General features: G+C 38.5%; 1 protein-coding gene across 3 annotated transcripts in view; it reads left to right on the plus strand.

Annotated features, from left to right (window-relative positions):
* pcsk5b (proprotein convertase subtilisin/kexin type 5b) overlaps window positions 1-14,372 on the plus strand; it is a 327,069-nt gene that overhangs the window by 43,732 nt on the left and 268,965 nt on the right. For all 3 annotated transcript variants that reach the window (XM_073070138.1, XM_073070147.1, XM_073070157.1), the window contains exons 3-5: window positions 11,700-11,813; window positions 12,644-12,787; window positions 14,178-14,254. In XM_073070138.1, coding sequence (XP_072926239.1) covers window positions 11,700-11,813; window positions 12,644-12,787; window positions 14,178-14,254 — 335 coding nt within the window. The remainder of the gene's footprint in view (window positions 1-11,699; window positions 11,814-12,643; window positions 12,788-14,177; window positions 14,255-14,372) is intronic.

Raw genomic sequence — 14,372 nt, forward strand, 5'->3', positions numbered from 1 at the left:
AGTTTCAAGCTCCTGGGTGCTAACATCACTGAAGATCTATCCTGGGCCTAACATATGCAATTACAGGGAAGGCACAGCAGCAACTATATATCAATGAGTTTTAAGAGATTTGGTGTGACACCAAAGACTCTTGCAACTTTCTACAAATCTACCGTGGTGAGCATTCTAACTGGCTGCACCACTGTCTGGTACGGAGGGGGGGGTCACTGCACCGGACCGGAAAAAGCTGCAGGAGTTGCAGACTCAGCCGGCTCCATTTTGAACACTCGCCTCTCCAGCATCAAAGTCATCTTCAAAAGGTGATGACTCAAAAAGGCAGCATCCATCATTATGACCCCCATCATCCAGAACATGCCCTCTTATTGCTACCATCAGGGAGGAGGTACAGGAGCCTGGAGGCATGCACTCAAGGTTTTAGAAATGGCTTCTCCCATTCAGACTTCTGAGTGGACAGTTAACCCATGCGCACTCTCTCTATTTTGTTCCTTTTTACTTTCCTTTTAGTTTAAAAATGTATTTCTTACTGTAATTTATAGTTTTTGATGTATTACAATGTACTGCTGCTGCAATACAACAAATTTCTTGATGTATGCCTGATCCTGATATTAAATCTGATTCTGAACGCTGTAGCAATGTACCTGACGATGACATGGAGTATATCTAATAGTTACTTTGGGGGGGGGGGAGGGGTTGGTGTGCACATGCTTCAGAAGTTTGTCAGAATTTCTTCATTATAATGTGCAACATGAGAGCCCTACTGGTGTTAAATGTGCATTATTTGGCTTCAGTGTTGTCATTGGTCTTTCAAACTGATGAGCAAGTGCAAGACAAAGACTGCTTACCAATAGTGCACAAAGTCAGAGTCCGAATTGATAACAATCGCAAGCTATCAAGTTAATATTCCAAAACCTGAGACACCGGCCCCAAGCATTTTGGATAAGGGGTACCCCACCTGTAGTTGTCACAGCTTCACATAGAACTGCGCATTTTCCAAATCTAGCGTCGAATTTTCTGACTGAGCATTTATCTCCTCTTTTTAAGAAGGAACATGTGTCCCAAAGGAGAATGGAAAAGAAAGATGTCAATAGTGAGATGAATAAATTTTTTGGGGGAATGTGTGAAGCATAAACACAGGCATATCTCAGCTGAGCTGAACACTACAACTTTTATATTTTGGTCCTTGGGGAGCTCTTCCCTGTGAAATCTGATCCTGCATAAAATTGACTAATGCAGCAGGTAAAGTGCCAATCAAATATTTTCATTAAGATGACATCATTCCTGCCTTAGGAAAATGAGGTAACTGAGGTAAAAGTCCATAAGAACACATTTGAACTTGGATATAGAGAAATGCATCTTAGTGGTAACTGTAGCCAGTTTATGAAACCAGGATAAATCTGTTTGGCCTGGGGAAAAAAATGAAATATTTACTATCTGGGAATAATCCATTATTCATCTTTTTATCTTTATAGCAGATGACACTATATGAAAGGTGTACTTAAATTTCTGTTCCATTTGGCAAATTTTAGACCATAAGACTAGCAGAATTAGGCCATTTAGCCCATCAAGTTTGCTCCGCCATTCCATCATGACTGATCCCAGGTTCCCACTCAACCCTGTACACCTGCCTTCTCACCATATCCTTGACCAATCAGGAAACTCTCAATTTTCACTTTAATATACTGTTCCCACGAACCTACACTCCACAGTAGTCTGTGGCAGAGCATTCCACAGATTCACCTCTCTCTGGCTAAAAGAAAATCCTTCTTGCCTCTGTTCTAAAAGCTCACCCCTCAATTTTAAGGCTGTGTCTTCCACTTCTGGACATGCCCACCAGAGGAAATATCCTCTCCACATCACCTTATGTAGACCCTTCAAAGTTTGGTAGGTCTTAATGAGATTCCAACCCCCTGCATTCTTCTAAATTCCAGTGAGTACAAGCCCAAAGTTGTCTAATGCTTCTCATCTTAACCCCTTCATTCCCAGAATCATCCTCATTAACCTCCTCTGGACTCCCCAATGATAACACATCCTTTCTGAGACATGGGGCCCAAAACTGTTGACAATACTTCAAGTGCGGCCTGGCCTGTGTCTATATAAAGCCTCAGCATTATCTCCTTGTTTTTATATTCTATTCCCCTGGATGAATGCCACATTCCATTTGCTTTTCTTACCACACTCAACTTGTGAAATGACATTCTGGGCGTGTTGCACAAAGTCCCTTTGCACCTCTCACGTTTGAATTTTCTCCTCAGTGTGTTCCGTCTACCACTTTCTTTTTGCCCATTCTTCCAAATAGTCCTTCTGCAATCATATTGCTTCTTCAACACTACCTACCCCTCCACATATCTTTATATCATCTGCAAATTTTGCCATAAAGCTATCAATTCCATTATCTAAATCACTGACAAACAGTGAAAAGTAGCGGTCCCAATCCTGACCCCTAAGGAACACCATAAGTCACTGGCAGGCAACCAGAACAGGCCCCCTTTATTACCACTCCCTACCTGCCAGCCATTCCTCTTTCCATGCCAGTATCTTTCTTGTAATGCCATAGGATCTTGTTAAGCAGCCTCACATGTGGCAGCTTGTCAAACGCCTTCTGAAAATCTAAGTAAATGACATCCGCTGCATCTCCTTTGTCCACCCTGCATGTTACTTCCTTGAAGAACTCCTAACAGCTTTCAGTCAAGATTTCTTTTTACAGAAACCATGATGACTTTGACTTATTTTATCCTTAGTCTCCAAGTACCCCAAAACCTCATTCTTAATAATAGACTCCAACACTTTACCAAGCAACGTTAGGCTAACTGACCAATAATTTCTTTTGCCTTTCTCCCTTCTCAAAGAATGAAATGACATTTGCAATTTTCCAGTCCTCAAGAACCATACCAGAAACAAGTGAATTGTGAAAGACCATCACCAGTGCATCTGCTATCTCTTCAACAACCTCTTTCCAAACTCTGGAATGTAGTCCACCTGGTCCAGGTGACTTAACTACCTTAAGACCTTTCAGTTGGCCTAGCACATTTTCCTTTGTAATAGCAATGACACTCACTCCTGCTCCCTGATACTCACAGACCTCTGGCACACTGTGTCAGTCTTCACTGTGGAAGACACTAGCAAAGCACTTAAGTTCACAGGGCCAGACTCATTGGCAAAGGAATGGCCTCTGTTGCTTCCCCCTGATGGGTCATTTCCACCACCCCACAAGAGTACTCAAAATAGAGTACTTATTGTTGAGGGGTGCTCTCCACTATCTGCCGTTTTCCCTTCCCTCTCTTGGATAGTCATCCATTTATGTGTCCTGTAGCCTTGGGGTGGCTACCTCCTCGTAGCTCCTGTCCATCACCTCCTCAATTTCCCTAACAAGCCAAAGGTCATCGAGCTGCAGCTCCAGTATAGACGGTCTCTATAAGGAGCTGTATCTTGCTGCACCTGGTGCAAATGTGGCCACTGGGGAGGCTGGCAGTCTCTGGATATCTCACATTAGAAATAAACTTGCCTACTTGCCTCCGCCTATGAGCCAAAGCCTTACCACTCTGACTCAGACCACTCCAATGACCTCTTCCACGATGACAGCTTTGCTCGATGGTACTTCTCTTTTATGGAGACCGGGTTTTTCAAGCTCCATTCTAGACCTTTGCAGGAACACATCTACTGCATCTGTGCTGATGTCAAATCAAAGACTCCCTCTGAAAACTGGCTGCTTTTTCAAACTCCGCTCAGGACCTGCGCGGGAATGCTTCCACTGTGTCTGTGCTGCTGTCCAATCTTGCCTATTTCTATTAAGCAACCAAAATATTGTGGTAAATGCATGCCACCTAAGTGAAATGATTATGGGGAAAGTACTTTACTTTATCTGGATCTACCTGGAGAAATTTGTATGGTGGCTTTGTTTACAGGTAAAATGTTCAATTGTGCAAATGTCCCTAAAAACTATTTGTAATAACAAACGAGAAAACCTGTAGGTGTTGGAAATCCAAACAGAACACACAAAATATTGGAGGAACTCGGGGAACCAGGCAGTGTCTATGGAAAAGCGTAAACAGTTGATGTTTTGGGCTGAGACCCTTGATCAGCATTCATTGACTGCATGATTCAACATAAATTGAAGCAATGGTCAAACAAAGCTTTTAATGAAAAGGATCTGTGATGGGTATTCATTGTTCTGGGCTAGGGTGCTTTCTCTTTCTTCTTAGAAGCGCAGCTTTCCAAATACAGCAGCTGACAGTCCTGATGAAGGGTCTTAGCTTGAAGCATCAACTGTTTACTATTCTCCATTGATGCTGCCTGGACTGCTGAGTTCCTCTAGCAATTTGTGTTATAATGACAATGCCAAATAATGACTTTGAATATTACTTGATACAGCTTTTAACAATCATGTTTAATCACTGTCAATTGAGGTTTCCTTTAGTCTTTCTCTTAAGGGCATTTGTGATCAGTTTGAATCAAAGTGCCTGTAAAAGTGGGCTCCAGCTGATGGTCGAATGAATGTTTGTCTGGTGGGCCTTGCATTCCTGCAATTTAAAGTCGCAGGCTTTGATAATTCCCAACCCCCATCTCCTCCTCCTCTTGATTTGGATAAGTTCAGTAGAAATGAGTTACAGAAGCAAACCTTGGATTTACTTCTGATCGAATAACATGTTACTTTTGAATGTGGCTAATGAACTACCAGGCCAACAGGTGTTGCATCAATGATGTTAAAAGGAGCTGAACCGAGGGTCCATCTGATACTTACGAAGCTGTGACTTGAGCAGTGCTGTTCAAAACCTGAGGCTTCATGCCGGGCTTGCTGGCAACCCATTTTTCGTTTTACAGACACTGAAAAATGTGCTTGAGATGTTGGGGGCTGGTGTGTGTAAAGTAAATATCACCATACCTAATCTGTAGCTTTGATAATATTAACTCCACGATTGAGCATAATTGAAGCAATAGTCAAACAAAGCTTGTAATGAAAAGGATCTGTGATGGGTATTCACTGTCCTGGGCTGGGATTTTTTTTTGAGAAGCTCAGCTTTCTAAATATAGCAGCTCACCGTACTAAAGATCAAAGTGTTATCTTTGAGTAAGTTAAATTTCCAACTATTGTTCTTTGTTGCTAGTCATAAATGGGAGCTAGTCTTCAGTTAATGTAAAATGCAAGGAGCAATTAGTTTTAAAAAAAAATCTTAGCAAATGAGCATCATCTATAGAGTTACAAACTTGCTGGTTCCACAGCACCTTATACTCAAAAAAAAATCTTCCCTTTGGTTGAGGATACCAGGGTTATTTATGTAGGATAGGGCTTAAGGTCTTCATCTGCGTTTAGTACTTTGCGATCTGCTAACCCAGTACCTCTCAGATCCTACACTTGATTTGATCATAAAATACTGTATGTACGTGCTCAATTTTTCCTCAGAACTTGTCGAACATTAAAGCATTAAATAAGTTTGTTCAGCCAATGGTGTCTGGATTTCTTTAAGAGTGACTTAGTTCCACTGGCCTTTCTCCATAATTGAGCAACTTTTAACAGTATTTCAAGAAGTCCTGTTTCTTGCAAATTACTACTGATTCACTCTGTTCTCCTTTTACCAAAGCTATTACAATTTTTAATCTTTCTAAGGAGAATACCATTTTCAGTTGCTCTATAAAATTGAAGCTCTTCATTTATTTCGATAAATCTTGTCTTAAGCTTCAACGTTCTTCCTAAAGGATAATGCCTGAAATTGACAATACTCCAAAGAATGATTTGTAAGACACCTTTGCTTCTATTTAATAGAACCTACAGAATTATTCTTAATTGACTTAAATTAACTTTTCTCTCCCAATGCAGATTTAAACTTAATGTATTTTGCTGTGACATTAATTTATTCTTCCAAAATCCTTTCCTTTCCATATAATGATTACAGTCAGGCGCCTCCTGAGTGTGATAAAAAGAGAAAAAAATTGAAATACCCGTATATGTTGGTTGTGCTTTTTTTTTATTCTGACGTCTCGCTTCAACAGGTAGGTTGCTGTCTCGCGTTCATTTAAAAAAAATCTTACTTGTTGCCACTGTTGTGTTGTAACTGCAAAACATAAAACTAATTCCAAAAAAAAAATACAGGAGCTCGGAAATGGATCTTGGTTTCATTTTTACTTTTAGTGAAGCACACATTTATGACATGGTGTGATGACGTATGCCGTTCACATACTTTTAGATACAACCCGTAATGAATTATTTAAGCAATGCTTAATTAAACAATATATTTAAAATTTTATTCAAATACTAATATATTAAATACACAACATTCCTGTAGGCAATAACCATAAGAGTAGAGAGCTGTACAATACAGTGTGGAGCTGACCAGTTTGGGTAACTGGAAAGCTTTTATTGAACTGAGTAGGTTACAAAGTGAGTAAAATATCTATACCCTTTGACTTCCTTTTCCCGTCGTTGCTATTGTTGGTCCAGTTGAGCTCTTTACTGACGGTCATCACTGCAAGGTGGGTGTTTCTTTGACAGTCAGAATTGTATTAGCTGTCAGAGCAAGTTGCTCGTACATGATCATTGTTGGACATGAGTAGCTGACGCTTCTGTGCCGGTGGTGCTGCTTCCCATCTGGGCACCCATTCTGAATGTTACTCGGGTCTTGCAAATATGTTGGCTTGATTTGACTCAGATGTATTGCAAGTGGAGCTATTTAATTATCAAATCTCCCTGCTCCAATCGCTAGTGGGAAAGAGCCTTTGAAGCAGCAGGGTGTGTTTGGGCAAAGAACACCAGTAAGAAAAACACTCACCCATGTGACCTCTAGCTGAAATGATTGAAAACTAAAACTCTTTAAAACTTGCCTCCTATCAAAATGGGACAAAATATGACTCTAGCTGCTGGAGGTTTTCTGAATAAGCTTCAATTTTTATCTGTCGTGCCAGGACCCATAATTGGTTAAAGATATCCTTGATGTCCTTGGCTGCCTTTATCAAAATATGCCGAGAAACTCTCCTTTATCATGCCACGTTTCAATCAATGAACTGTTGAAGCAATTGTCCTGATGGGACCAAAAGTGACCTTTGGTGGGTTAGACTTGTTCATGGGAAAGACTTCAAGAGAGATGGCAGAAATTGACCAGATTAGATTTGTCCTTCAGTTTCTCTGGAGTATTGCGATGTTGATGCAATGGAACAGCTAGCCTAAGGCTGAACAAGATCAGCATTAAATCCAATGCATTCAGTTGTAATATTTAAGTGTGTTGAGGAAAAAAAACAAAAAGAGCAGCTGCTTAAAGTCAAAGATTATATCGAGTGCAGTCGTTTTATTTAAGATTGATTTTAGACAGACATTGACATCTTTAATATGCGACTTGATAGAGGTATACAACATAAGAAAATAGATGTAATGGATATCCAGAGTTTTTTTTCCCCCAGGGTTGAAATGGTGAATACTATTGAGCATAATTTCAAGTGGAAGGTGGAAGCTGGGATTTCAGAGGTAGCTTCTTTTAAAGAGTGTATGTGTGGAACATGCTGCCGAGGTGATGGTAGAGACAAATACATCAGGGATATTTGAGACTTGTGAGTAGGCGTGTGGATGAAAGAAAAATGGAGGTCTATTTGAGAGGGAACAGCTAGATTGATCTTGGAGTAGTTAAAACATTGGTGCAACACTGGGCCAAAAGGCCTATACTGTGCTGTACTGTTCTGTTATATATTGGAGTGGTGAGGTTAGTAACTGGTTGATGGAAAGAAACAAACCAGCTACAATGAAGTTAGGTATATTTATTAATTTCTTCATGCTGATTACGAACTGTGCTTCACTTCATGAGCTGTTACTTACCAAGAACAGAACTTGGCCCACATTGCAAAGTCCAAAATGCAAGTCCTATATAAACTTAAGAGCTCCTGCTATGATTCAGCATGTGGCGGAAGTCATCTACATAATTAATTAAAATATTTACATCAGAGATCTGCAGGCACATACATTCATTCAGTCAGAATATTAATACTGCGGCATGCAAGTTCCCAAAGGGGAAAAGGTCCCGTTTCAGGAGAGTGTTTGTGAAGCAGAATGAGAAGGGATACAGTCGTAAGCAAACATATACCCATTCGTGCTTCCAGTTTCCTTAGTCTAGCTCAAGAACACTGATCTACAGCTAATATTTTCAAATGTTGTTAGAACTGAATACACTATATCAGATTTTTAGGTAATTTGGTGCATTAGTAAAGACCAAGATCTTTCATGCCTTCAGTGTGGTACACTGAAACATTAACACACGACAGCATGGAATTCCATCTTTTCCCTGATTTATTTCTCCCCTTAAAATAAATTTCTGAGCTCTCTTCATCTCATCTTCTCTTTGCAAGTAAGCACTTCAACTAAGGTGAGACTTAGCATTGGGGTGAGTTGTCCAAAGGTTCACAATCCTGTGCAGTCTAAGTTTTGAATATCATCAACGGAGATTCTACTTACAAATGTGACATGGAGAGAACGGAAACATTTTAAATTACAGTGGAGTGCAATTTCTTTGAGCAGCGAAATGATGATAGTGCATTTAAATATTATATTGAATATGGCTGTGATTCCCCTTTTGGTGTCAGTTATCTGGCAGAGCTGGATGATGCGTGAAATTGGTTTTTCATTTGGAACAATTCAGTTTAAGACAGAGATTTTTCATTGTTTATTTGGAAAATCCCACCTGCTCAAAGTGGAAAATGATAGGATTAAATTTGCTGTCAAAGTTTCCAACTGGTGAACACTAACTGATCTGTTTTGTAACTTGAAACTAAAGTAAATATTTATACTGGATTTGACAGCTACTCTGTGTTTGCTTCTATTCCACAGTGGCATGTCTATACACAAACAAAAGCTGTACTGTCCTCCCTCAGTACTGTGCAGATACTCTTGTCTAGTTTCTGGATGGATTGCATAAATGCTTCAGCTGCCCCTTTGGTGTTGCTGGTGGGGACATCCTGCAGATGAACAAAATCTTCAAAATCAGAACCATTATCAACAGGTCGTTTCAGTGTGTTAAATAAAACGAAGCAGTTTGATTTAACTTGATGGAAGCCATTTTTTTTTGTGCCCTGTGCAGATGTTCTCTGGTCTGAGATCCATTGTAGAATCTTGAGCAATCTGGACTAACATTTTGCCCCCCCCATTTGAATTCATTGCAGGCACAATTTCAAGCAGCAACAGTAAGCTCTCTGGTATTCTAGTTAATGTTTAATCTTCCACTAATGCAAACAATTTCGAAGCTGCTGCTGTTTCTGAGATTTCAGTGTGCAATGGGTTGCCTTTGTCTCTGCCAGTTTGAAGGAAGGTTGAAGAATGAAAATGTTTACATTTTCACAATGGTTAGAAATTCATGGAGTAATCTCAAATAAAGCTCTTCCTACATTGTAGTTACCAGAACAAGGGGTTGGCAACATTTACATTTTGGCTATTCTGGTGAGAGGTCAAAAAAAAACTTGTTCAGCATGGTCTTAACCTTTGTATTCCACAGCTTGCTTCCCCAAAGCACGGGCCTGCACATTTTTGTAAAGAAAGCGGTTGAGATGAATTAAAAGCGTGAACTGATGTGTATAAGTAGCATAATGATTAAATTACTGAATTGTGAACTGGTATCCAGAGATCTTGACTATGATTTGGAGATTCAAAATTGAATCTCATCTTGGCAGCTTTGAAATTACAGTTCAAGCAATTAACTAAATTTGAAATATAAATCTGAATATACCTGATTTAGTGACTGCTAAGATTAAATGAACCAAATAATTTTTGGTTCACCAATGTACTTCCCAAAAAAAGTGATCAATGACAGTGGGACTGATTCTTAACTGTTCTCTGAACTGGACATCCATGCCCTAGAAGTAAAAATATACAAAAAAAAGACATTTCATTCTGTTACATTACATTACATCAAGGAATTCATTACATTAGGGAATACCAGCACAATACACGTGGATGAGTTGAGCAAGTTAGCTCTAATTTAATTGAATACTTGAGGTTCTGAATGATTGCTTCCTGTTCCTCTATTCCTACTATAGTTGTGACAGGACCTAATTGACTAAATGTTCATTGAGATGTCATTAAAGGAACAAGTGCTAAGATATTCTTTTGCTAAAATTTCTAGTTGACAAACTGTGTGATCTTGTGATACTCATCCAGCCAAAGTCATTTATTTTTAGTATGAGCTACCATGTTTCAGCTAGTCTTTTTGAAACCAGTTTATAGCCTAAGGGAATCATGAAAGGGATTGAATCCATTATAAAATCAGCTGATAGTGTGACTTCACCTCTTCTGAAATGTAGTGCAGTGCAGGCCAATAAAGACCATCCCAAGCTTCAGTTAATGTCAGTGCTCACCCTCGAGAGGGTTATGTGAAGTCTATTGAAATTTAATAGCCTGTTGTTCAAGCATTTTATGATTATTGTAATAAAACTATAAAATGCACATCTGCCACATCAGTGTTATAGAAAAGACTGAATATATCTCAATATAATGCTATGACCACTGAAGCATGCACTACCTCAAGATGACTATGTTGCTTAAAATGAGAATCCATTAATAGTTCATGGAAATGTAGATTTTTTTTAAACGTTCATTGAAATCTATATTTTAAGGGAGTTCCTTGGATATTCAGAAAATAATTAGTGATAAATTGTTAAGTTTCATATTATGGTCATTTGGCACAGTTAGTAAGGCTGAGGCTGAAAATGTTATTATTTTTGAGGTTAACATCAACCAAAAGAAAATATTTTAATGGATATTTAAAGAGCCTTGTACTTTAAAATAAGTATATTTAATTTGAACGAGGAATTCATTGGAGCTGAGCACAGAGCTCTGGATTTCCAAAATCTGTTCAATATTCCCTAAACTTAATAATTCAAAGATGATTTGTTTTCATTTTGCTACAATGGTCATTTTTAGTTACACTTTTTAAAAAAAAAAAGGTTTTCCCTCCACTACTTCATTCATTTGCTGAAAGAAACAGTGAAATTCATTCCAATAATATGGAAATTTCAAAATTTAATCATTATTAAGGTGATAGTATTAAAGTTATGAATTATAGTTTCCCAGATATAATTTGGTATGGAGTTTGAACCAAATATTTTCTAGGGAGGCATGGTTCCAGACGCTAATACAGTTTTAAATTGAAGGTTGCTTAACAGTGAATTTTAATAATTTGCCAGGGAATTGTATGCTTTCCCGCTTGGTGCCATTAAATCATATTTTGCTAATGTATCTGCTGAAATGAAACCCTTTCAGTAATCAAAATCTGGTTTATTATCACTGACATGTCAGTAAATTGTTTTGGGGCTGCAGTACAGTGCAAAGACACAAATTACTTTAAAGGGTGAAAGACAGTGGGGCTGGTGGTCGTGGATGATTCAGAAATCTGATGTTAGAGGATGAAGCAGTTCCTAAAATACTGAGTGAGAGTCTTCAGGTTCCTGTACCTCCTTCCTGATAGTAAATGAGAAGAGAATATGTCCTGGATTGTAAGGGATTTTAATGATGACTGCTTCTTTCTTGAGGTACTGCCTCTTGAAGATGTTTTTGATGGTGGGTAGGGTTGGTCCCCTGATGGAGTTGGCTCCTGGGGTGAAATATTTGGACAATCTTCAACCCACAACCTTAGCTGCCCCCAGTGACCTTATATAATTGCATTATTAATCTTGCTTGATGTGGAAAATTAGTTTTTGCCCCCTAACCATCTTCTATTAATGTGTTCTGTTGGCAGGTGGAATGGATACAACAACAAGTGGTAAAAAGGCGGGTAAAGAGAGATTATAAAGCTAGTGCTTCCCAGTATCCTTACTTCAATGATCCCAAATGGCCAAGCATGTGGTACATAGTAAGTATACAACGGCATAAATAATTGGCTTTTGTTGGCAGGTTGGTGTCCAAGTGTTGCAAAGTATAATTCTGAAATCAGCAAGAGATCAGTTGCCTAACTATTTGGTCTTTGTGCTGCTCATTTTGGCACTGAACCCAAGGGTTTAGTGCAAATGAACTGTAGGGCCAGATGCACTTCACATCTGAGCCTTAGCTTTTCATTAGCCTAGTTTGATGTTTGACCTGCTGTCACAGTTGTGGATGAGATCTCTGACTTCAATTAAAAAGGTTTAATGCTTTGCTTTTGATTCATTTTCTTAATATTTTTATTCAATTAAATATTATTTACATATAGTTTCAAAACTTTGCATAGTTCATTAGAAATTCTCAAAGTTTTAAACTTGTTTGATAGTGTTTTAGTCAGTGAAACTTAGTTACCATTCTTTGACCACTTTGCTTCACAAGACTACTGTGGAGTCCTGAGGCCTGGAGATAGTGTTTGCTCCTCGGGCTACAAAAAGTGCATATACACCCACAAAACATGTAATCAGATGATCATGAAATCTGCTAGTTTGTACATAGTTGAGCCTGGTGCTGTATAACTGTTATTCCAGCATCCTCTGAGATTTTTTTTGAAATGTGTGTTATACCAATTAATACTTCAAAGCACTTGTGATTTCTGAACCATCAAATCGCAGTGTATTGTAATTTTACTGCATTTAATTCCTCACCTATTCCTCTGTTTTACTTAGGTCTTGTCACTGAAAAATGTTTTGCCATATCTTTTAAGTGGGCAGTTCTTCCTGAATGTAAATTTATTGCATTTGATGATGCTTTCTCCATTGTTAGCACTGTAATGATGACACTCACCACTGCCAGTCAAATATGAACATTGTCGGAGCATGGCGAAGAGGATACACGGGCCGAAATGTGGTGATCACCATTCTGGATGATGGAATCGAGAGAAATCACCCTGACCTTCAGCAGAATTATGTATGTTTTTAACTTATTTTCATGCTAATAAAAATTAATACTCCTTGATTATTGGAAAACAAAAACAACCTGTGCAGTTTAAAATACAGGGGAGGTTTGGATCACCTTGTTAACTGCAGTTGCTATACTAGGAGCTTGTACGTTCTCCCTGTGTTCGCATGAGTTTCCTCTGGGTGCTCTGCAGTTTCCCTGCCACAATTGGACCAATTGGAAGGTTAACTGGTCGTTGTAAATTGTCCCATGGTTAGGCTCAAGTTAAATTGGGGGTTGCTGGGTGGTGTGGCTTGAAGGGCCAAATGGCCTATTCCACGCTGTATCTCAATAAAATAAATTTTTTTTTAAATATGTAAATTTGAACCAAATTTGGCATACCTGAAAGGTTTAGAATTATTGTTAATCCTTTGTGGAAATTTAAACCCATAATCATAGCTACAACTGGAATTTGAAATCCTACACCCATCTCACTTGAGCGTGTGGTTCTGATGATTACAAAACAAATTCAGACGAATTGGACTGTGTGTATCTGTATGAGATAATCAATCTCTTTTCCTTCGTCTTCAGGCTAATTGCCATTGAAATCACTGAATGCCATTAGAACACAATTAAATAAGGAAATGCACCCATCATTGACCTTGAGATTTCTTCATGGCTGAGGCTTGATTTTTTTTTATGTTGACACGTCATTAAAAGTTCCAAACTCCATCTTTTATCAACTGTTTTGAAAGAGTGGAATCTCTTTGCAATGTAGAGATAAAAATAGAAGCTGTGAACCAAATATTGGTTGCTTAGTTAAGTGATTTACTAGCATTTATCTCCATATAAACACTTTTAATTACATTTGTTCATCATGTTCTGATGTGCCCTTTAACCACTTTTTTTCCTTTCCTTCTACAATCTAATCTTAAATGTTAACAATTTCTGCCTTACTGTTTTTTTAAATCTTCAGCCTGCCAGCTTTGATTCTGAAAAGCATTCTTGCCCTTGGTCCTAGATTTGAATTTTTGGTTGTTTATCTGTGTTCTTGATTCGCCTTACGTTAAAACAGTCTTTCTTAAACAGAGATGTTCTGCAGATACCATAAATCCAGAGCAACACACACGCAAGATGGTAGAGGAACTCAGCAAGTCGGGGGGCATCTATGAAGAAGAATAAACATTACCAATATTTTGGGCTGAGTCCATTCATCAGTTCTGATCTTGAAATAATTCTGAATAGTCCACAGCTTAATGGACTACATAAGGAGAGTGGAGAGGATGATATTGACGTGGTTCTTTTCATTTCTTATCTGGCTAAGTTAAATCATTTATGCATGGAAAACCTTTTAAGAATGCATGAATTGGAGAGCATCTTAAATTATTGATATGGTTGTGTGATTTTTCTCTTACCGTAGGATCAAATGGCTAGCTTTGATGTCAATGGAAATGACTGGGATCCCATGCCTCGATATGATGCCAGCAATGAGAACAAGTAAGGGAAATATCTATTTCAGTTGGGGCACCACTATTCCACAAATATTGAGTTTTTAAAAAAATGACAACAAGCCTTGGTCATTTTTAGCTTTGGTCTTTTTATTTATCTTTCTTTT

The sequence above is a fragment of the Hemitrygon akajei genome, chromosome 2, assembly GCF_048418815.1.
Source record: "Hemitrygon akajei chromosome 2, sHemAka1.3, whole genome shotgun sequence".
NCBI lineage: Eukaryota > Metazoa > Chordata > Chondrichthyes > Myliobatiformes > Dasyatidae > Hemitrygon > Hemitrygon akajei.